The 23802-nt window shown below is 43.3% G+C and overlaps 2 protein-coding genes across 3 annotated transcripts in view; one reads left to right on the top strand and one right to left on the bottom strand.

The window, feature by feature from the left end:
* Positions 1-23802, top strand: part of LOC141207923 (oocyte zinc finger protein XlCOF7.1-like) — a 456010-nt gene that overhangs the window by 290398 nt on the left and 141810 nt on the right. The window lies entirely within an intron of this gene.
* Positions 1-23802, bottom strand: part of LOC141207917 (uncharacterized) — a 162495-nt gene that overhangs the window by 57576 nt on the left and 81117 nt on the right. Inside the window, exons 3-8 of one of the 2 annotated variants that reach the window (XM_073664483.1) lie at positions 9755-9904; positions 9450-9629; positions 9243-9366; positions 9068-9165; positions 8782-8872; positions 4493-6042 (exon numbers count right to left, since the gene is read on the bottom strand). In XM_073664483.1, the coding sequence (XP_073520584.1) occupies positions 4493-6042; positions 8782-8872; positions 9068-9165; positions 9243-9366; positions 9450-9629; positions 9755-9832 (2121 nt within the window). In that variant the 5' untranslated portion in view covers positions 9833-9904. Of the gene's footprint in view, positions 1-1559; positions 6043-8781; positions 8873-9067; positions 9166-9242; positions 9367-9449; positions 9630-9754; positions 9905-23802 lie in introns of those variants that run through there. The other variant, XM_073664482.1, reaches the window with a different exon arrangement.

The following is a 23802-nucleotide window of genomic DNA, read 5'->3' as shown; positions in this document are numbered from 1 at the left end:
ATCTAAAGGTGCTATTGAAGTGAAATTCTCACCAGATGTTGGTAACAACCCATCCAATCCACGCAGGCAAAGAAATCAAACCAAAGTTGGCCATGAATTAAAATATGTGTAATAATGAGAAACGACACAGGGAAAAAGTATTTAACTTGCTTACTGAAGTTTATTTAATACTTTGTACAAAAGCCTTTGTTGTTGATGTCAGCTTCAAGATTCCTCCAGTATGGAGAAACTAATCGCATTGCTCAGTAGCGATTTTGGCCCATTTGTCCACACTAATACTCTTAAAATCCTGAAGGTCCTGTGGGTTATCTTCATCATCTTGGTAGATGGCAGCAGATTTTTATCAAGAATGTCTCAGTACATTTGTCCATTCATCCTTCCTTCAATTATATGAAGTTTGCCAGTGCTATATGCTGAAAAACAGCCCCACACCATGATGTTCCCACCTCCAAACTTTGGTTTTGTGTTTTGGGGTGATATGCAGTGCCTTTTGGTGTCCAAACATGGTGTATATTATGGCATCCAAAGAGTTCAATTTTGGTTTCATCTGACCAGACTATGTTGTTGAGCAAACTTTAAACATGCTTGGACATGTTTTTGTTCAGCAATGGTTGTTGAGTGCATTACTTATAGTTTTCTTTGACACAATTGGACCTGCTTTGCAGTCTAGCTAGATCAAATACAGAAGTTCTTCAAATTTACTAAGGAGGTACATAACATTTATAGCAAATCTCTTGGAGTATTTCCAAGGGTGCATCATCTTTAATATAATTATTTAGCCACAATTATTGCCTTATATGATCAGAGGCAGAATATACAGTAAGTTCCTTAAAAGTCACATAGCATAGGTGGAGTGCAGGAAGCCAGCGCCATTTTGAATATCTTCATATAATATTGATATCCTTAACAATTCCAGGTCTTTCTGTAGCTCTCCTCAGATAATTCTTGGCTCTTTGACAATTTTTGGATAATTCTTTTCACTCCTCTGTCTGATACCTGGGTGTGTCCAGTTTATGGTGAAATTATATTCTTTCAAATACTGGATTATTGCCGCAACAGTACTCAATGGAACCTTTAGTAGTTCAGAAATTCTTCTGTAACCAATGCCATCAATATGTTTTGCGACAATAAGGTTGAAAAAGTCTTGAGACAGCTCACTGGTTTTACTCATCATGAGCTATTTCTTCTGTGGCATTCTGGTGAGAATTTCATGTCAATATCACCTTTAGAAATATACTTACATAGAACATTGGTGAAGTGTTCAATACTTATTTCACCCGCTTTATAACAATGTGAAATATTGACTGTACATTGAATATTGCTTTTTGGATTAAAGATGTTAGCAACTTCATATATTTTTAATTCTAATATACTATATTTTTCAGACTATAATACACACCTAACCATAATACTCATCCAAGATGTGAAGATCCAGGGTCTTCTGTGAGCAGAACACTACTCAGACAACACAGGGTAATGATAAACAGTGTGGCAATAATTTATTTAACCACCAGCAATCACATATAGAACAGTCCCAGCAAATACACGAGATGGTGCAAAGTACAGATTCTCACCCTTCCACTGGCCCGCTGGATATAGAGCCGTGAGATATGTGGCCAGGTGACCTGGTGTCCAAACCAGGATTCTTCAAATAGTCTCTGAGTCTCTGAGAGTTCAGCAATGGAGCAGTTCTGTATTTTTCCAGCCAGGGCTGTGGTCCCTTAGACTGTCATCTTGTAATGTCACACAGAACAGACACAGAGACCCCCTTTTAAAAGTCCACATTTGCCCTTTTCAAGCCATCATTCATAGGTCAAGGGTAGTGATATTAATTCACAATGCTCGACTATTCACAGCTCATCCCCCATAGTGTTGGCTGGCAAACACCCTGCACTGGTATTTAACTTATCTAGCAAACATCCATTGTTCAGAGGCCCTGTATTGCAAAACTGGCAGACAATACGTTGTAAGATGAGAATAGCAGCCATTCATCAATTACCAATATCACCTCAAGTGATCAGTATTCAGAGTTATACAAACAATTGTCAGTGTTGAGCAGCCAAAGAAGAATACCGGTTTAAAAGTCAACTCAACAATAAGGGGGTATGGTTCCTGGCCATGAAATGTATGTCTGACATAATTAAAAAGCTGTGTCATCACACAAGGTTTAGGGTGCGTTCACACATTGCGTATTTTCGCACACTTTTTTGCGCGCGCTTTTTCAAAATACGCAATGTGCCTTGTGTCTGCCAGCAAAGTGAATGGGAAATTCACTTTGCCTCTCAGACACTGTGTGATTTTACGCAGCGCGAAAGAGCAGCTGCGTAAAGAATTGACATGTCAATTCTTTACGCAGCTGCGTCCCGCGCTTTCTCCTACTGTGCCCATTATAAGCGATGGAATTACGCAGCGGTGTTCACACACTGCGTAATTCCAGCGCTTTTTTATGGAGGTGCAGGAGAAACTATGGATACTCACCTATCCGATGGATGGGAGAGCCGTCCGGTCCGGTCCCGCGCTTGCAGCATCTGCCGGTGAAGCGATCAGCTGTAAGATAACCGCTTGTAACCGGCTTCCGGTCAGCTGATTTACAAGCCGGTCACGTGACAGTCAGCTGATCGTTTCACGGCAGATGCTGGAAGCCGCGGGACCGGAGAGGACGCCTCTCCCATCCATCGGATAGGTGAGTATCCATAGTTTATTTCTTTTAAAGCAGTGTATGTACTGCAGCCAGAAGCTGTCTGTACATACACTGCTAGGGGGACACTCACACACACGACACATAGACGCACAGGACACACAGACACATACATTACACATGTCACACTTCATTTCACTCTGCGTTTTTTGCTGCGCTTTTTTACGCAGTGTGTGAATGGAGGTGCTTTTTTTACCTGCGTAAAAAAACGCAAGAAAAAAAAAGCAGGAAAATACGCAGCGTAAAAAAAAGATGGGAAATACACAATGTGTGAACGCAGCCTTAAACAGCAGAAAAAAGGAAAACATTTTTTTCTACTAATTAAATCTTTCTCGATGGTGTAAAGTGGAGGAGTGTGTAACGACTCAGCGCCACTGGAAATTCTGGCCACTTGTATATTGCTATTTATTGCTAGTGTTCAGCATCCTTTTTTGCAGCATTCTGCTGTTTTAATCCTTATATTTTAATGATATTCTAATAAAATATGCTTTTATATTAATGGAGCTCTTCTGTGCTCAGACTAATTATTATGGGAGGGTATTATTCCACAGGGCTCATGTCTCATTGTTTGAGCATTTAATCAGTTTACGTAGTTGGTATAGCAGGGGATCTCTTGTAAATCAACATCTAGCTAGCTTTAGTACAATATGCAATTAGCATAGTAACAAACATTGTTTCACCCTCAATCACTGTCCTTGAAAAACCAAAGAAACACACATACAGTTACAAGCCAACACAAACACAATAGTGTATTTCTCTTGGCTTAACAAGTCTAGATGTCTGGCTGATTAAGATTAGAAGCTGTCTTATCATAATCAGGAATGACAAGGTCTCATTGTTCTCTGTCACAGAAAGCTACCTCCAGTTTATAAGATGCACTCACTTATTAACAAGATTTTTTTCTTGCTAAAAGTGTGTCTTATAGTTGAAAAAAAAAAGTTTAAAAGTAATTTCCCTTTCTCATTTGATTATACAACTGTCTGTTATATGTTTTTGTACAATCTGTCAATAACATATATAGTTTCTCCACCGTCTGAGTTATTTTTGATGGTCAACAAAATACGATTTTCCAGTAATTCATTTTTCACACTTAAGGTATTATAATGGATTCCTTCTGTGTGGAATTTTTGATCTTTAACAGGGTTGTCCAGTACTTGGACAACCCCTTCTCATTCCTCAAGTTTGGTCCTGTTAAAATAAAAACAATTATACAAACCTCCCATGCCTGTGCAGTTTTAGTCGTGTAAGCACTTCTGTTTCCGAGGCTCATGTGATGTTGTTACGTCATGTGAGCCCTGCAGCCAATCAGCACTGGCGTCATTGTCCCCACATTCGGACACATCGAACAAAAAGAGGAAGCAAGAAAGCAGCAGCAGCCCTGGCTCCCTGTTAATGTTCAATACGTACGAAGGCAGGGACAATGAAGCCGGTGCTGATTAATCGCAGGGATTGTGTGATGTAATAACTTCACATGAGTCCTGGGAACACGAGTGCAGACACCCCTGGAACAGCACCGGCATGAAAGGTGAGCATGAGTGTTTTTCTTTTAACGAGGCCACACATGAGGAATGACAAGGGTTTGCCCTAATAGTGAACAACCCCTTTAAGAAGATACAATTTTCAGTTAAAACATTTCCATCATTCTGAACATGAAAAAGGCTTCTCCCCTGTGTGAATTCTCTATTGTTTATTTAGAAATGACTTCAGTGTAAAACATATCCCACATTAAGAACATGAAAAAAGCTTCTTCCCTGTGTGAATTCTTTGATGACTAATAAAAGAAGATTTCTTCACAAAACATTTCCCACATTCTGAACATGAGAATGGCTTCTCCCTTGTGTGGGTTCTCTGGTGCATAAGAAGGTGTGAGCTCTGGTTAAAACATTTCCCACATTCTGAACAGGAAAAAGGCTTCTCCCCTGTGTGGGTTCTCTGGTGGATATCAAGATACGCTTTCCGGTTAAAACATTTCCCACATTCTGAACAGGAAAAAGGCTTCTCTCCTGTGTGGGTTCTCTGGTGGCAAACAAAATGCCCTTTAATGTTAAAACATTTTCCACATTGTGAACAGGAAAAAAGCTTCTTCCCTGTGTGGGTTCTCTGGTGGTCAACAAAAGTGGATTTCTGGATAAAGCATTTCCCACATTCTGAACAGAAATAAGGCTTTTCCCCTGTGTGAATTTTCTGGTGCCTAACGAAAGTTAATTTGTGTTTAAAACATTTCCCACATTCTGAACATGAAAAAGGCTTTTCCACTGTGTGAGTTCTCTGGTGCTTAACAAAAGCTGATTTATAGTTAAAACATTTCCTACATTTTGAACATGAAAAAGGTTTTTCCCCTGTGTGAGTTCTCTGGTGGTCAACCAAAGCTGATTTCTGGTTAAAACATTTCCCACATTCTGAACAGGAAAAAGGCTTCTCCCCTGTGTGAGTTCTCTGGTGCATAACCAGAGCTGATTTGTCTTTAAAACATTTCCCACATTCTGAACATGAAAAAGGCTTCTTCCCTGTGTGAGTTCTTTGGTGCCTAACCAAATTTGATTTCTGGTAAAAGCGGTTTCCACATTCTGAACATGAAAAAGGCTTTTCCCCTGTGTGAGTTCTTTGGTGGTCAACCAAAGCTGATTTCTGGTTAAAACATTTCCCACATTCTGAACAGGAAAAAGGCTTCTCCCCTGTGTGAGTTCTCTGATGCATAACCAAAGTTGATTTGTGTTTAAAACATTTCTCACATTCTGAACATGAAAAAGGCTTCTCCCCTGTATGAGTTCTTTGGTGCCTAACCAAACTTGATTTCTGGTAAAAGCGGTTGCCACATTGTGAACAGGAAAAAGGCTTCTCCCCTGTGTGGGTTCTCTGGTGGCAAACCAAATCTGATTTCTGGTTAAAACATTTCCCACATTCTGAACATGAAAAACGCTTCTCCTCTGTGTGAGTTCTTTGGTGCCTAACCAAATTTGATTTCTGGTAAAAGCGGTTTCCACATTCTGAACATGAAAAAGGCTTCTCCCTTGTCTTCGCTGTGTGAATATTTTGATGTTTAAGAAAAGACTTTTCAAGTGGAAAACAGTTTCCATATTCTGAACGTGAAAATGGCTTATTTGCTTTAGGAGCAATTCGTTTTTTTAAGCTTATTTTGTGACTTTGATTTTCCTTAGTATTCAGCAATGAATCAGAAGACAGGACCTGTTTCATAGGATCAGACGACAGATCTTTGCTGTGAAGGAATGATTGTATATTTGGAATAATGGTATTCACTTCATTTGTATCCTGTGGGATCTCAAGCCCATCTAATTTAAAAACTGAAGATGTCAGCTGTCCCTCTGATCTCCAGGTACAGTCATCTGCCAAGAATAAAACCAATTATTATTTTAGAATAAAATATCCTCAAGTTTTATATTTTTTTAACATTTCTACTTACACTGTCCGTAGAAACGGCAAATTATGTAAAACTATTAAATTATTCACCAAGACAATGACAGTTCACAGTCTAATAGAAAACCTCATAGCATGAACCAGTGTAGTGTGGTGTTCAATTGTTTGTTCATTCTGCCTCCAAAATATAAAATAAAAAGCCACCAAACAATGTTATGTAGGTGAAAATAATACCAATAAAAACGTCTACTCATTTCACAAAAAAAAGGCCCCACTCAAGTTCATGATCTGTCAATGGAAAAACAGAGGTTTATACATTATTAGTGGCTCAAAGGCTCTTGAAAAGCAACATGGCTTCAATAAACCAGTCCAGCAATATCCACTCTCCCAAAGTCAGATCTCCCCCTCACTTCTGAGCATTGCAGGGTGCTGAAGCCACATTTAGCATCCATGTATTTGGCATTACTATAGTGAGAAGAACCCACTTAATTTATGGTGTGTGTCTCCTGGAGCACAATCTGGGCACTATGTGTTTGGTAATGAAATGGCATATTAGCAATTTTCACGCTCCAACATTCACTGCGAGCTAATTTCTGGAAATTGGATGTGAAGTCAAAATAGTCACTACTCCTATAGATTAATTCACTGAGGGTTATAATTTCCAAAATGAAGTCACTTTATGGGGATTTCTACTGCTCTAGTTTTCTGCCATTTTGTTATATTAGGGGCTTCTGCAAATGGTGTGTCCCATCTCCTCTGGGATCTGCTCCTGTCACCATGAGCCACCTTATTCATTCTGCAGGTGGTGCTGGTGATGGAGGAGACATCGGAATTAGGGTTGAGCGAGTATGCTCGGGCCAAGCTCCGAGTATTTATAGCTGCTCGGTGATATGCTTGAATCGCTCCCGTGTGCATGATTTGCAACTGTTTGACAGCTTTATTACATGTGAGGAATGTGTAAGAAATAGACTTCCTCACATGTAATAAAACTGTCAAACAGTTGCAAATCATGCACACGGGAGCGATTCAACCATATCACCGAGCAGCTATAAATACTCGGAGCTCGGCCCGAGCGTACTCGGCGAAAGGGTTAATAGAACATACTCGCTCAACACTAATTGGAACCAGAAGCTCTGGGTGGCGCAGGCTCTGTCCAGCCACTAAGATTAGGGTGCCTGGGATCAGTAGTACCATCCAGTCTAGCAGTATAGGTGTGTGTGCTGTCCAGCTGGAGTAATCTGCTCCCTGCTTCAGCCAATTGGAAAGCACCGCACCCTACTAAAGCTGGAAGCATATTGCTGGAAGCTGCCAGATACAGCCTTGTTCTCCTCTGGTTCAGTCCTCTGTGCTCAGCTCTCGGCTTGTGTATTTGTTTCCTGTTGTGACCCCGGCCTGCTTACTGATTACTCTTGTGTCTTCTGATTTAGTATTTTCTCTGCTCTCCTGACCCGGCTAACATACTATTCTTCTTTCCATCTCACACCACACAACAGCAGATAGCACCGTGGCCCAAGCCTAGGGGTCTCTGTGTAAGTCCAGATCCATGTAGCGGGGTTAAAGGATGATGGGCAAAACTGTGACTATAGACAACAACACATCTACTAAAATGATCAAACTCAACAGTCTTCTTAAGGAATAAAATGAGTAACTAGTGATGAAATCTCTCTGGGATAATTAGAGTATGGGGCTCGGTGGCTCTTGGCAATCTAAATTATCGTAAGGGACAATATTTTCTGTCAGATGAGTTTCAAGAAGAAATATTAGACATTCAAAGAGAACTTTTTATAATAGTGCACAGCTGAGGTGTCTTAAATATAGACCACGAGCATTCATAAGAGGTAATGGAGATCTTTTTTGAAAGACTACGAGGGAGTTACAGACTCACATAAGTAAGGCCAGCCGATCTCACCACAATGAAACGATCATACAGAATGAATGTGTAAAAAAGACATAGAATAAAAAAACATGTTACATCCCCAACAACAACGTATGTATGAGGGGAGAGCTCCAACATTAAACCAGAGTTGCACTCATTTACTTTGGACCATTGGAGCTACTAGGAGTCCTGACCAGAAGAGTAGAGAAAGTATTAGTGGATTTTAGGATTAAAAACATAATGTAATTTATGACGTGGAGTGAATCCATGAAACCAGGGTTCGAGCCATGCCAACACAAATTCACACTTGGACCTCACTGCACATTAATGTTGTCGATCATAAAAGTGAAGTTTGGCCAGAAAGACTGGACCTGGTCATGTAGGGACCATATGAACACATTCAGCAGCACAGAAGGGGGGAAGGTAGATTCAACCAATAAGATATCAGGGTTCTAGGAAGCCAACAGCATCATTACCCTCCGCTTTCTCTTACAGACCCATAATATTTTTCTTCAAGTGATTTTCTAACTTGTCAGCACATTCTATGTACACTGTCATTTGGCTTTGTAGTTTACAGAGTTGGGCAAGTAAGAGTCAGTATCTTCTAATCCCAGGGGGTAGGTGGATCTTACAGGTTGTAAGTTCTATAGAAAAGGGCTTTCAATACCCAAAGTAATTTGAACAGTTTTTGGTGGAGCAGAATGTTGTGGTCTAGAGGCAAAATGGTGATCACACGATTGTGATACGGCCGGACTACACAACCGATAAAGCAGCCACAGCCGATGTCTGAGAAGTATCTGTGACTTCTCTGCATTTAGTGGTTACTACTCACCTGGATAGTCATATGTAGGAATCTCCTCTTTACACCACTCATTACTCCTCATATATGTCTCTGTGGTATTAGTATGGGTCAGATCTTCACCCTGAAACAAATATTGTAAAAGTCACAGACAGATAGAGAAGTCCCATCTATGATCAGCTCTAATCCTGCCATCTCCACCATTCTCATTACACAAGTATAAAACATATAATACTTGTGGATAAAACAAGACTGAACACAAGACCTTCACAGCCGTCTACACATCATAGGGGAGATCTCATGACACCTCTCCATCTACCTGATGATCCTCAGAAAAGTTGGGATTTTCTTGTTTACAGTCTTGTGGAAGAAGAGGACGGGGACATCTCTCTGGTGTTGTCCTCTTACTGGGTAGATCTGGAGGAAACACATACAGGGACTGAATTCATTATTTACATACAGACAGGCTGTGTGTATTTAGTCCTGTCTATTACCTGGTGATGTGGGGGGCTGGGGAACCTCCATCATGAAGTCCTTGTACAGATCTTTGTGTCCTTCTAAATACTCCCACTCCTCCATGGAGAAATAGACGGAAACATCCTGACACCTTATAGGAACCTGACACATACAATGATACCGTCATCGCCCCTATCCCTTCATAACGTTACTGTATAATGTCCCAGTATTCCCAGCAGTGTCACCTCTCCAGTCAGCAGCTCAATCATCTTGTAGGTGAGTTCTAGGATCTTCTGGTCATCGATGTCCTCATGTACCAGGGGAAGGGGTGGACACCCCGTAATTGGGCTCAGAGGTCTTTCCCATCCCTCAGACACAGGGGCCTGGTAGCGCTCACTAGAGGTCTTCTTCACTACTGTGTAATCCTGGTTATGAAGACACACATGAATAAATCTCACTGCAGACATTTCCAGAATCCTCATCTCTCTAATTTTGTCCATCTGGTATTCACATAGATAAGAATGATGTAAATATTATCAGAATCTCTCACCTCTCCAGTAAGCCGGAAGACGATTTCTAGGGTGAGGTGTAATATTTTATCTGCCATCTTTTCTGTGTCCATATCCATCTTTGATGGGTAAATCAGGAAAATTCTCTTATATAGAAGATCTTCACTGAGAGGATCTGATATTGTAGAGACCTGAATGAGAAGAAGATGAGCTAATGTAACATCATAAAAATCCCATGTAATAATAAAATTACTGGCAATAAGAGAAAAACATGAGTAGATTTATTATTTTACAGTATTTAATTTTTTTCTTTACATCTAGTAATAAAACCTATATATGTTAGGCCACAGACAACAAGCAGTTTTTTCCTCGGAGCCTTCAGCTGAATACATTTCTCATAGACTCAACTTCCATAATGCTATTTCTCGTTTCATTTACCGATACTGGAATCAACATGAACAATACTGCAGGAGATATTCATTACACGTTTCATGAGAAATAACTACTTCATGATGAGGCAACATCTTCTACTACGGCTCTAGAAACATATTTGGCCAGAGACCGTCACTGACTACATCACCACCAGCCGTCTATATGAATGTTTCCCGTCTTCCCCGGACTGTAATCTTCTATCATGTTAGATCTCATGTCTGATTCACACACAGAAGTTTGAGGCTTTTATAAAAGCTTTTTTATTTGCACAAATATTGCGGACAGAAATTATTTGATACCAAAGTCTCCATGTATAGTGTTTTATGGGGTTTATTTCTGGCCTTAGGCTTACCTATATTACAAGAAAAACACCAGAAAATAAGTAGATATTAAAATGTTTCAAAAGAAAATTGGCACCAACAATTCTTGTAATAAAAAAACATGAAAAAGCATTAGATACATCTTATTTTTTTAAATGTTAAAAAAAAAAACTGTTTTGGGCATCAGAACATAGAGGTACACCTCAGGCATGGCACAGGTATGGCTGCAACAAAAAAACTGGCAGCTTAACCACTTGTTGCTGTCAAAAGCAAATCTCAGAAGGTTTGACAGAGTTTGGCCCAATACCCCTCCTTCCCCAAGTACTCAATAGCATGGGGATGCCCAGTTACTACGATACTTAAATGCCTAATAATGGTGTTTGGGCCAGCAATATACGAAAATCTATTAGGCCGGGCCAGAGACAGCGTCCAATAAGTTTCATTTTAATGCCCCCATTAGACTAAAGTGGCATGAAAGCACTGATTTCGGGGGGTTTGGTAGACTATATAATATGTTTGGGGGCTTGCCGACAGATGATATCAGGGCAGAGAAGAATCTGGCATCCTAAATTTCAGAAGCTAATCCGTTTGTTCTTCCTGTAGATAATTCTCTGCTAGAGGAGTCTGGAGGTGGCTCTCTCATACAGACCACAGGAAAGCTGGAATATTTGTGTGTATGGGGGAGTTGGGAAAGATAGCCATCTGTCAAATGACCGTTCAGACAACACTTATCTCTTGTGTATGGGGCCATTAGCATTACACTGATAGGCAGTGATCATACACAGCACTACAGTAGTAAAGTGCATTAACAGCACCAGCAGCACTACCAGCAACAACAGTAGACAACAGCAGCAGCAGATGATTTACTCACAGAGGTGGTTCGTGGCATGGCAACGGCTTTGACTCCCATGTCAGCTGATGATTTCTCTGTCCAGAAGGCGGTTAGGAGAGCCTTGCAGCAAATTTCATCGGGTGGTGACATAGATGCCTTTTTAACCGTTTTTGAAAGGGTCTCCTATAGTTAGAAATTCCTGCCAGAGCAGTAGGCGGAAGTCCTGGTGTCAAACTTAGCGGGGGAGTCACAAAAGGCCTACTATGATTTAACCTTACAGGATGCCAAAGAATATGAAAAATTGAAAATGGAAATTTTGGCGCACTTGGGAGTGGCAATGTCTGTCAGGGCACGACGGGTTCACCGCTAGGCATGACACCATGGAAAAACCCCTTACTCCCAAATGTTTGATCTACCTAATCCAAAAGTGGTTACAGCCAGAGTCCGCTACACCAGCACAGATGGTGGAGCGAGTTGTAATGGACCGGTTCGTGCACTCCCTTCTGAGCCCGATGCAGACGTGGGTTGCCCAGGGAGATCCCTGGAACAACTTGGTGGGACTGGTTGAAAGATATCGGGGGGGGGTTGATAGGTCCGTGGGAAGGCAACCCATTTCATACTGGAAAGTGTATGTATAAAAGGGGATGGGGCGTCCAAAGTCCAAGGGAGCGGTGGAGGTCATGCCAAGGGTATCAGGGATGTAATTTGCTGGAGAGGTCACGGCCCAGGTCATATAGCTGCCCAGTGTCCCCTGACCACCGAGCAAATGGACTGTAGCATGGGATGCCGGTCTTCATTCTAAGCATATCCAGCTTGCAGTGTGGACTGTTCTCCAGGCAGCGGGCCCCAAACTGGTCCTGCAAATGACTGGACTACTAGACTCAGGGAGTTTGGTGACCCTCGTGAGGGCCACACTCATTCTCCAGTTGATTGCCAGGAAGAAGGTGGGCATTCGCTGCATTCACGGGAATGCTAAAGACTATCTGGTGGCCAGAGTGGTCATTGAGATGGCCAGAGGTACTGAATCCCATGAGGTCGGCGTGGTCCAGGATTTATTGCACCCAATTATCGTTCGGGACTTTGTGTTGTTTTAGGACTTGTGAGGGAGGGGCGGTGACCTCGATTATTTGGGTAAGAAATGGGTTGGCCCTAAAAAAGTCTCACCAACCCCAGAGTCTAACGAGTTTCCCTTCTGTGTAAAGGGCCAGAGAAAATTTGGGGTTCACCCAATATAGGAACCTAACTCTAAAAGAAGCATTCAATAAGGTAACCATTATAAATGGCATATCACAGGAGTCGGGGGCTGACACCAGGTTTCCCTATTTCATGTTGAGTGGGGACTTATTGTACCGGGTTACTAAGGTGAGGAAGGAGATAGACTAGCAATTGTTGGTACCAGGACCCTATAGACAAAGGGTGTTGGACAGGGCCCATTCACATGTCTTGGGTGGCCATCTGGGGGTGGACAAAACTCAAGAACGGGTCATGCAAAGGTTCTATTGGCCCAGATGTCACCGTGAAATCCTAAGAAATTGCAAGTCCTGTCCCACCTACCAGTTAAACGTTACCACCTCTCCCTTCCAAAATCCTTTTGTGCCACTATCCATCTAGGCAATGCAACAGAGAAATAACATTGAAACTCTATGTTGGCTGGACAGACCACAAGGTGACACTAAGAGTGTCACTGTGGCAGAAACAATTTCACCAGAAACAACAGTGCCGAGAACAGCTTCAGCGGAACCAGGACCTGTTTTCAGAGTTGCCAAGACGTACGCAGGTTGGTGAACATGGAATCCTGACAGGATCACATGTGCAGGTGAACCAAAAGCTGTATAGAATCCCCAAAGCCCGCTGCAAGGTGATTTTAAAGATAGGGGGCTAAATTTGACGCATATCCGATATTGCGCGACTATAAACTCATAGAGAAGCTAGGACCAGCCAGATACATCCCCTCCCTGGACATAATGAAAGGTTACTGGAAAATTCTCTTCTCTCAAAGTGGCAAGTAGAAGACAGCCTCTTACAGTGATCTGGCGGTTGCTTTCAGTATAGCAGAAGCCCATTCAGGCTGCAAAGAGACCCAGCTACCTTCCAGAGGGCCATAGACCTGCTCTTAGCCCCTCACAAAAAGTATGCCGCAGCTTACTTTGACGGTATTGTGATATTTTGCCCGGATTGGGAAAGTCATCTGCAGGAGGTCCAGGCCGTGCTGGATGCAATGAAGAAAGGGTGGTTTGTCATAAAACAAAGAAGTGTGCCATCGGGTAAAAGGAGGCAAAATACCTGGGCTATATTGTCGGAAGAAGCAAAGTAAAGCCGCAAGTGAATAAGCCGGAGGCAGTCCAAAATTGGCGGAAACCAGTTTCCAAGGAACAGGTGTTCGGACATTTCTGGGAATGGTGGGATACTATCAGTGGTGTATCCCGAATTTTGCCATGATAGCCGCACCCCTGACCGACCTTCTTAAGGGGACAAGTCGTCAATGGCCAAATTGTCTCTTGAAGTAGTCATGGCATTCCCTGAGTTGAAGCTCAGGGATACAGGTCTTCATCTTTCATGTGAAACAGGCCTGGCAATCTGCACAGTAACGCAGATGCCCTGTTTAAACTTCCCTGTTTGATAACTGAAGGTGCCAAAACCTACAGCTTTGGGCAGAGGGGGGTAAATGTGACAAAGTCACTGGCAAAGTACTGGAGGGGGGATATGTAGCACTGAGATTGTTAGCTCCAGTAATAAAAAAATAGGAAAAATGTTCCAGCACACAAAGTGATAAGGGGTTAGTCTGCCATCTTTAGTGCTAGGGTGATTAAACACCTATAGAGAGGGAGGAGGTCAAAGGATAAATTCCCAGCCTTTTCGAGCATTTGGTGTGGGATGGGCCTGGAGGTGAAAGTTCTGAGCTGCTTTGTCATGTGAAGGAAAGCTAAACATTGGGTTTGTTTCTGAAGCGGGTTGTTACCCGTAGCAACGGGTAACCCGTTGTTACCCGTTGTGTTTTGTTTTCCTGTTAGGCCGGGAAGGCCGTGTTTGTTTTGGCTAACATTACCGTGGTTTATGCAGCACTCTTAATAAATCCAGCAGAAGATTTAAAGAGACTGTGTTCCTGTATCTATCGCTATATGTGTTAGCGCCATGCCGGATCCCCGCTCAAAAAGGCAGGGACTCCGGCGTGTCAGGTCACTCACCCGCTCCGCAGCTGGCGCTTTCCTCCCCCATGCTCTGCCTTTTTCCAGCAGAGCTTCTGGTCAAGTCCTTAGGGCAAGCGCGCGCACTTGCCATTACGTCCCCAGCCAATGGCTTTGGGACATTACATACAGTTGTGCTCAAAAGTTTACATACCCCTGCAGAAATTTTCCTTTCTTGGCCTTGTTTCAGAGAATATGAACGATAATAAAAAAAACTTTTTTTCCACGCATGGTTATTGGTTGGGTGAAGGCATTTATTGTCAAACTACTGTGTTTTCTCTTTTTAAATATTAATGACAACCCAAATCATCCAAATAACCCTGATCAAAAGTTCACATACCCCAGTTCTAAATACTGTGTATTGCCCCCTCTAACATCAATGACAGCTTGAAGTCTTTTGTGGTAATTGAGGATGAGGTTCTTTATTTTCTCTGATGGTAAAGCTGCCCATTCTTCTTGGCAAAAAGCCTCCAGTTCCTGTAAATTCCTGGGCGGTCTAGCATGAACTGCGCGTTTGAGATCTCCCCAGAGTGGCTCAATGATATTGAGGTCAGGAGACTGAGATGGCCAATCCAGAACCTTCACTTTGTTCTGCAGTAGCCAATGAGAGGTCGACTTGGCCTTGTGTTTTGGATTGTTGTCATGTTGGAACGTCCAAGTATGTCCCATGCGCAGCTTCCGGGCTGATGAGTGCAAATTTGCCTCCAGTATTTGCTGATAACATGCTGCATTCATCTTTCCTTCAACTTTTACCAAGTTTCCTGTGCCTTTGTAGCTCACACATCCCAAAAACATCAGCGATCCACCTCCGTGCTTTACAGTAGGAATGGAGTTGCTTTCATCATAGGTCTTGTTGACCTCTCTACAAATGTAACATTTATGGTTGTGGCCAAAAAGTTCAATGTTGGTCTCGTCACTCCAAATTACCTTGTTCCAGAAGTTTGGAGGCTTGTCTCTGTGCTGTTTGGCGTATTGTAGGCAAGATACTTTGTGGCATTTGCGCAGTAATGGCTTTCTTCTGGCGACTCAACCATGCAGCCCATTTTTCTTCAAGTGCCTCCTTATTGTGCATCTTGAAACATCCATACCGCTAGTTTTCAGAAAATCCTGAATTTCAGCTGATGTTACTTGTGAGTTTTTCTTTGCATCCCAAACAATTTTCCTGGCAGTTGTGGCCGAAATTCTTGTTGGTCTACCTGATCGTAGTTTGGTTTTTACAGAGCCCCTGATTTTCCATTTGTTAATCACAGTTTGAACGCTGCTGACTGGCATTATTAATTCATTGGATATCTTTTTGTATCCCTTTCCTGTGTTATACAGTTCAACTACCTTTTCCCTTAGATCCATTGAAAATTGTTTTGCTTTCCCCATGACTCACAATCCAGAAACGTTAGTGGATGGATGAAAGATGCAAGAGTCTGTCTAGATCCCAGAAACGCACTCAGCTTTTATGCAGACACTCTGATTACAAGAAAACAGGTCACAGGTGAGGATGTTACCTTTAGTAGCCATTCAAACCCATTTGTGTCAAATTCTGAGCATGTTATCAGGCCAAAATCACCAGAGTATGTGAATTTTTGATCAGGGTCATTTGGATGTTTTTGGTTGTCATTAAGATTTAAAAAGAGACAACACAGTAGTTTGAGAATAAATGGCTTCACTCAACCAATAACCATGAGTGGAGAAAAAGTTTTTTTGTTATTATTCATATTCTCTGAAACAAGGCCAAGAAAGCAAAAATTCTGCCGGAGTATGTAAACTTTTGAACACAACTGTATACCGTATATTGCTTCCTCCCTACTGGGGAGGTGCCTGAGCAACCTTCCTGTTCTACAGTCTATGTGGTAAAGGTTGTGTACTATTTTATGCTACCAAGCCTGCTGCACTAAGGTGCAAACCAAGCTTGCTGCACTTTGGTGCAACCTTGCCACACTCTGGTGCTACCCACCCTGATGCTCTCCGATGCTATCCTGTGTGCCACTCTTGTGCACCATCCTACCTGACCACCTGGGCCACCTCCCTCATCCTTCCTCGCGTCACGGAGTCATAGAGCCGCCGTGCATCCAGGGTCAGACTGGGGCAAAGCCCCTCCAGGCACTCCTCGGTCCGTGGCACAGTGGTTCCACAAACCACGTTCGTGACAGTTTGCTCAGGCCATGGACTCCGCTGGACCCTGGATCCCGTCCGATCAGACCATGTACCAAGAGCCCTGCCAACAGAAAGGCGTGCAGGAGAAGTTGTCAATGCAGTTACAGTCCCTGACTACCAAGTTGTAGGCCATAAACATCTCTCCAGAGTCCCCCCATTTTCAAGGAGCCATATCTTCTTCGGAACCTTCTCAGTCTGTTTGCTTAGCTCGAGGTTCAGGTTCACCACGCTTTGATAACAATCCGAAGCTCTGCCGCGAGTTCATCAATCAGTGCTGGCTACATTTTAAACTTCTTCCTCACCTCTACCCTTCGGACCGAACAAAGGTAGCATTCATTATGTCGCACCTTGGAGGCAAGGCCCTGGCGTGGTTGAACCCATTATGGGAGAGAGAGGACCCGATCATCTCCAATTTTCCGGCATTCTTGGAGGCTTTTCACTAAACATTCGATGAACCCAGGCAGACCACCTCTTCACCTTCCGCTCTTCTCCGTTTACGTCAGTCCAACTCATCTGTGGGACAATATGCGGTACGCTTCCGCACTCTGGCATCTGAACTCGACTGGAAAAACAAAGCTTTGATGGCGAAGTTCTGGGAGGGGCTTTCTGGAAATATTAAGGATGAGCTAGCCGGTTGAGATCTACCAACTACCATCGAGGACCTCTGAGAGCGTACCTAAGAGGTGGCACATGAGAGAGGATCATGCTGCCTGGCTCCATCCTTCCAAGGGCCGCTTGTTCCTCCGTCATCCCCTGTCGAGGCCTCACCTGAACCCATGCAGGTCGACTGCTTTGCCCTCGCCAGTGACAGAGGGATCGCCGCGCTAAAGGCCAGTGCCAGCATTTGGAGACATGGGCCACTTCATTCGCACCTGTCTTGTGAGGCAGGAAAACTCCAGCGTCTACGGTTGGTAGGAGAAGCCTCCTGAGACAGAAAAGACACCTCTCTACCCCTGACCCTTACTGTGGCCGTGTCAACCAGTGAATCTCAGTTTATTGAGACTGCGTATTTGAATCCCGGGGCAGCAGAAAATGTTATCCTCCAGGCTGTAGTGGATCACATCCAAATCCCAGTTCATCTGCTCCAAAACCATCTGGCAATAACATCTGTCAATGGGAGAACTCTTCGGGAGACGGTTCGTCTGGCTACTGAGCCACTTGAAGTTCATATCGGGGTGCTTCATACTGAGAAGATAGTCTTCTATGTTCTTTCCCACATGTCTCACGCCTTTCTCTTAGGCTTACCATGGCTATGACAACATGAACCTGTGTTGGACTGGAGGACTGGAGAGGTGCTCCACTGGGGACATTCCTGCCATGAGAAGTGTCTGAACAATGTATGTCCAGCTAGGGCGCTGCCTTCTCCAGCTTTGCGGCCTGGTCTGCCGTCCAACTATTGGTCCTTTCCTGATGTATTCGACAAGTAGGAAGCAGAGACTTTGCCGCCTCACAGGTCGTATGAGTGCCCTATTGACTTGATTCCCGGATCTACACCCCCAAGAGGCCAAATTTATCCACTGTTTCCAGCTGAGACTCAAGCTACGTCAGAATACATTCAGGAGAATCTGGCCAGGGGGTACATTCGGAAGTCCTCCTCTCCTGCTGGGGCTGGATTTTTCTTTGTTAAAAAGAAAGATGGACTGCTCCGACCCTGTATAGACTATCGGGGCCTCAACCAAATCACGGTGAAAAATAAATACCCTATCCCACTAATCCCTGAGTTGTTTGACCAATTAAGGGGTACCAGGTTCTTCACCAAATTAGATTTAAGAGGCGCCTACAATCTAATCCACAGGGAGATGAGTGGAAGACAGCCTTCCGCCTTCTTAAAGGGTCAGCGTGTGCACTTGCTATTACGTTCCCAGCCAATGGCTGTGGGACATTACATATACACTACCGTTCAAAAGTTTGGGGTCATTTAGAAATGTCATTATTTTTGAAAGAAAAGCACATTTTTTTTCAATGAAGCTATCATTAAATGAATCAGAAATACACTCTATACATTGTTAATGTGGTAAATGACTATTCTAGCTGCAAAAGTCTTGTTTTTATTGCAATATCTACATAGGTGTATAGAGGCCCATTTCCAACAACCACCACTCCAGTATTTTAATGGTACATTGTGTTTGCTAACTGTGTAAGAAGGCTAATGGATGTTTAGAAAACCCTAGAAAACCTTTGCACAAGAAATGTTAGCCCAGCTGAAAACGGTTTGGTAGATTTGAGAAGCTATAAAATTGACCTTCCTTTGAGCTAGTTGAGAATCTGGAGCATTACATTTGTTTGTTCTATGAAACTCTCAAAATGGCCAGAAAAAGAGAACTTTCATGTGAAACTCGACAGTCTATTCTCGTTCTTAGAAATGGAGGCTATTCTATGCTAGAAATTGCCAAGAAACTGAAGATTTACTACAAAAGGTGTGCACTACTCCCTTCAGAGAAGAGCATAAACAGGCTCTAACCAGAGTAGAAAGAGAAGTGTGAGGCCCCGCTGCACAACTGAGCAACAATACAAGTACATTAGAGTCTCTAGTTTGAGAAATCAACGCTTCACAGCTCCTCAACTGGCAGCTTCATTAAATAGTACACGCAAAACGCCAGTGTCAACGTCTACAGTGAAGAGGCAACTCCAGGATGCTGGCCTTCAGGGCAAAGTGGCAAAGAAAAAGCCATATCTGAGAGTGGCTAATAAAAGGAAAAGATTAATATGGGAAAAAGAACACAGACATTGGACAGAGGAAGATTGGAAAAAAGTTTTATGGACAGACGAATCAAAGTTTGAGGTGTTTGGATCACACAGAAGAACATTTGTGAGACGCAGAACAACTGAAAAGATGCTGGAAGAGTGCCTGATGCCATCTGTCAAGCATGTTGGAGGTAATGTGATGGTCAGGGGTTGCTTTGGTGCTGGTAAAGTGGCAGATTTGTACAAGGTAAATCAGATTTTGAAAAAGGAAGGCTATCACTCCATTTTGCAACGCCATGCCATACCCTTTGGACAGCGCTTGATTGGAGCCAATTTCATCCGACAACAGGACAATGACCCAAAGCACACCTCCAAATTATGCATGAACTATTTAGGGAAGAAGCAGGCAGCTGGTATTCTATCTGTAATGGAGTGGCCAGCGCAGTCACCAGATCTCAACCCCATTGAACTGTTGTGGGAGCAGCTTGACTGTATGGTACGCAAAAAGTGCCCATCAAGCCAATCCAACTTGTGGGAGGGGCTTCAGGAAGCTTGGGGTGAAATTTCTCAAGATTACCTCAGCAAATTAACAGCTAGAATGCCAAAGGTCTGCAATGCTGGAATTGCTGCAAAGGGAGCATTCTTTGACGAAAGCAAAGTTTGAAGGAGAAAATTATTCTTTCTTATAAAAATCATTATTCATAACCTTGGCAATGTCTGGACTATATTTTCTAATCATTTTGCAACTCATTTGATAAATAAAAGTATGAGTTTTCATGGAGAACACAAAATTGTCTTTGTGACCCTAAACTTTTGAACGGTAGTGTATACTGCTTCCTCCCTGCTGGGGAGGTGCCTGAGCAACGTTCCTGTTCTACAGTCTATATTGCAAAGGTTGCGTAGCACTCCATGCAAACCAAGCCTGCTGCACTCCGGTGCAAACCAAGCCTGATGCACTCCGGTGCAAACCAAGACTGATGCACTCCGGTGCAAACCAAGACTGATGCACTCCGGTGAAAACCAAGACTGATGCACTCCGGTGAAAACCAAGACTGATGCACTCCGGTGAAAACCAAGACTGATGCACTCCGGTGAAAACCAAGACTGATGCACTCCGGTGAAAACCAAGACTGATGCATTCCGGTGAAAACCAAGACTGATGCACTCCGGTGAAAACCAAGACTGATGCACTCACGTGCAATCCAAGCCTGATGCACTCACGTGCAATCCAAGCCTGCTGCACTCACGTGCAATCCAAGCCTGCTGCACTCACGTGCAATCCAAGCCTGCTGCACTCAGGTGCAATCCAGCCTGATGCTCTCCGGTGCTATCCTGTTGTTATGATCTGCAACATGAACTAAGGAAAGATAGGGGAAAGCTGTCCCTACAGTAAGACTAAGCTGAATCCCTACGATGTAGCGGGCTGCCTGTTCCTAGCTAACAGACCCGCCTTAGTCCTCGGCTAGTCTGAACGGAGACCTATAGTATAAAGGGAGTGGTCCCTAAAAGAACTAAGGACTGGGACAAAAATGGGACAACTCCTAAACAGAGAAGTTGTTGCAAAACACAAAAAGACAAACTGACAAAAAGGTACTAGAGGTCCCAGAAGGACCAAGCGAACTGACAGAGAAAGGCACAGAAGCACCTGGCTAGAGAAACAGTCAAACACTGAAGTCCAGCACAGCCAGGAGGGCGGAGCTGGAATATAAAGGCAGATGGTCACGTGACCACAAAACACAAGATGGAAAAAACAAACAGGGGGGTTCTAACAGTACCCCCTCTTTTATGAGTATTCTTTGGATACTCCAGGCCCAGGCCTATCCAGAAACCTCTTGTGGAAAGCTTTAACAAGCCTAGGAGCAGAGACATCATCCGTCTTTACCCAGGATTTGTCTTCGGGACTGAAACCCTTCCAGGAGACGAGATACTGTAATCTCCCTCTATGCCATCTAGAATTCAAGATAAAAGAAATTTCATATTCGCTGTCTTCCACCACACGAGGAACTGTGACAGTGGCGTCCCTATCAGATACATCAGCCTTTTTCAACAAGGAAACATGAAACACAGGATTAATCTTCCAGGAAGTAGGGACATCCAACCTAACAGCAGACGGGTTAACAACCTGAAGCACTTTAAATGGATTCACAAACTTAGGACCCAGTTTTTTAGAGGGAATCCTCAACCGCAGGTTCTTCAAGGACAAGAAAATCATGTCACCCACAGTAAACAAAACCTTCTTACGTTTCCTGTCAAAATACTTCTTGGACTTCTTGTTAGCCTCTTGAAGTTTGCAACGTACATTAGTCCAAACTCTCTCCAAATCACCGGAAAAATTCTCCTCCTCCGGCACCGCCGACCCCAATTGGGAGAACGAACCAAAAGATGGATGTCTCCCAGTAACAAAAAAAAGGAGAACACCCAGAAGAGTAGGATGTATGAGTGTTAAGAGCCAATTCTGCGAGAGGCAGAAACTCAGACCACACCTCTTGATTGTCCGCCACAAAACAATGCAAAAACTGTCCTACATCCTGGTTCTTTCTTTCAGTCTGTTCATTAGACTCAGGATGATAACCAGACGAAAATGACAAATGGACTCCCAACTTGTCACAAAAAGCACACCAAAAGCGAATCACAAACTGACGTCCTCTATCAGAAACAATATCTGTGGGAACGCCATGGAGCTTGACAATCTCCTTAACAAACGCCTTAGCTAGTGTCTTGGCGCAGGGCAACTTAATGAATGGAACCAAATGACACATCTTACTAAAACGGTCCACGACCACCAGATGACAGTAAAACCCTCGGACACCGGAAGATCAGTAATAAAATCCATTGTGAGATGCTTCCAAGGCGCACTAGGAACCTCCAGAGGGCAAAGCAACCCCGCAGCAGGAGTATGTGAAGCCTTTGACCTAGCACACACAGTACATTGACGCACTTACTTGATGACTTCCTTCTGCCATCCAGGCTACCAAAAACTGCGACTGACAAGTCTTTTAGTCTCCGAAATTCCTGGATGACCTGCCAACTGAGACTCATGACACTCCACAAACAAATCTCTCCTAAAGGCTCTGGGCACAAACAACCTCCCATGGGGAGTGTTAGATTGAGCATCATCTTGAGCTTTCAGAATCCCATTCTCCAAAACGGAGTCCAATGCCGCCACCAAAACTCCTTTCTGTAAAATGCTCTCCTCCTCCTCTGCACCGACCATAGGAGAGAAGCTGCGAGGTAAAGCATCGGCTTTAACATTCTTAGTACCAGGGATATAGGTAACAAAAAAATGAAACCGGGAAAAAAAAGTGCCCACCTAGCTTGATGGGCATTCAAGCGCTTGGCAGCATCCATATAGATCAAATTCTTATGATCTGTGAAAACCTGAATAGGAAATCTAACGCCTTCCAAAAAATGATGCCAATGTTCAAACGCGAGTTTAATAGCCAGCAACTACAAATTTCCAACATCATAATTCAGTCGGTTTACAAATTTTTTTTCGAAAAGAAGGCACAAGGATGTACTCCACCCTTGTTCTCCCGAGACAAAACTGCTCCGACCACCACCGATGAAGCATCGACCTCGACCAAAAAAGGCTTGGTCTCATCAGGCTGCATAAGGATAGGGGCAGAATTGAACCTCTCTGAGATACTCAAACGCTTCAATGGCCTCAGTAGTCCACTGGGCTGTATTCACACCTTTCCTGGTGCGATCTGTTAGAGGTTTAACAATTACAGAAAAATTCTTAATGAATTTCCTGTAATAATTGGCAAAACCCAAAAATCTCTGTATAGATTTCAAACCAATAGGCCTAGGCCATTCCTGCACAGCCTGAACCTTCACAGGGTCCATCTCAAATCCCTCGCTGGAGACCATATAGCCCAAAAAACTCACATTTCTCCAGCTTAGCAAAAAGTGAGTTATCACTCAATAACTGCAAAACTTCACATACACTCTGCTAATGGGACTCTAGATCTGGTGAATAAATCAAAATGTCATCCAAATACACAACCACATTCTTACCAATCAAAGGTCTCAGGATGTCATTAATAAGGTTCTGAAAAAATGCAGGTGCATTGGTAAGACCAAAAGGCATCACCAGATTCTCAAAATGACCTACTGGAGTGTTAAAGGCAGTTTTCCATTCATCACCCTCCTTCACTTGTAACAAATTGTATGCCCCCCGTAGATCAATTTTAGAGAACCACTTGGCCCCCACTAACTGATTAAACAAGTCAGGAATTAACGGCAATGGGTAGGAATTGCGTACGGTAATCTTATTAATTTCACGAAAATCCAGACATGGACGTAAACCCCCGTCCTTTTTTTAACAAAGAAAAATACAACTGCCACAGGCGACTTAGAAGGTCTAATGTGACCAGCAGCCAGGCTAGTCTGTATGTATTCTTCCAAGGCCTTTCTTTCAGGGATAGTCAGATTAAACAAGCGACTTTTGGGAAGAGTAGCACCTGGAACAAACTCAATTGCGCAAT

Source organism: Phyllobates terribilis, unplaced genomic scaffold (assembly GCF_046119375.1).
Source record: "Phyllobates terribilis strain yellow unplaced genomic scaffold, ASM4611937v1 Scaffold_167__1_contigs__length_4167997, whole genome shotgun sequence".
NCBI lineage: Eukaryota > Metazoa > Chordata > Amphibia > Anura > Dendrobatidae > Phyllobates > Phyllobates terribilis.
This window is presented reverse-complemented; position numbering and strand designations above follow the sequence as displayed.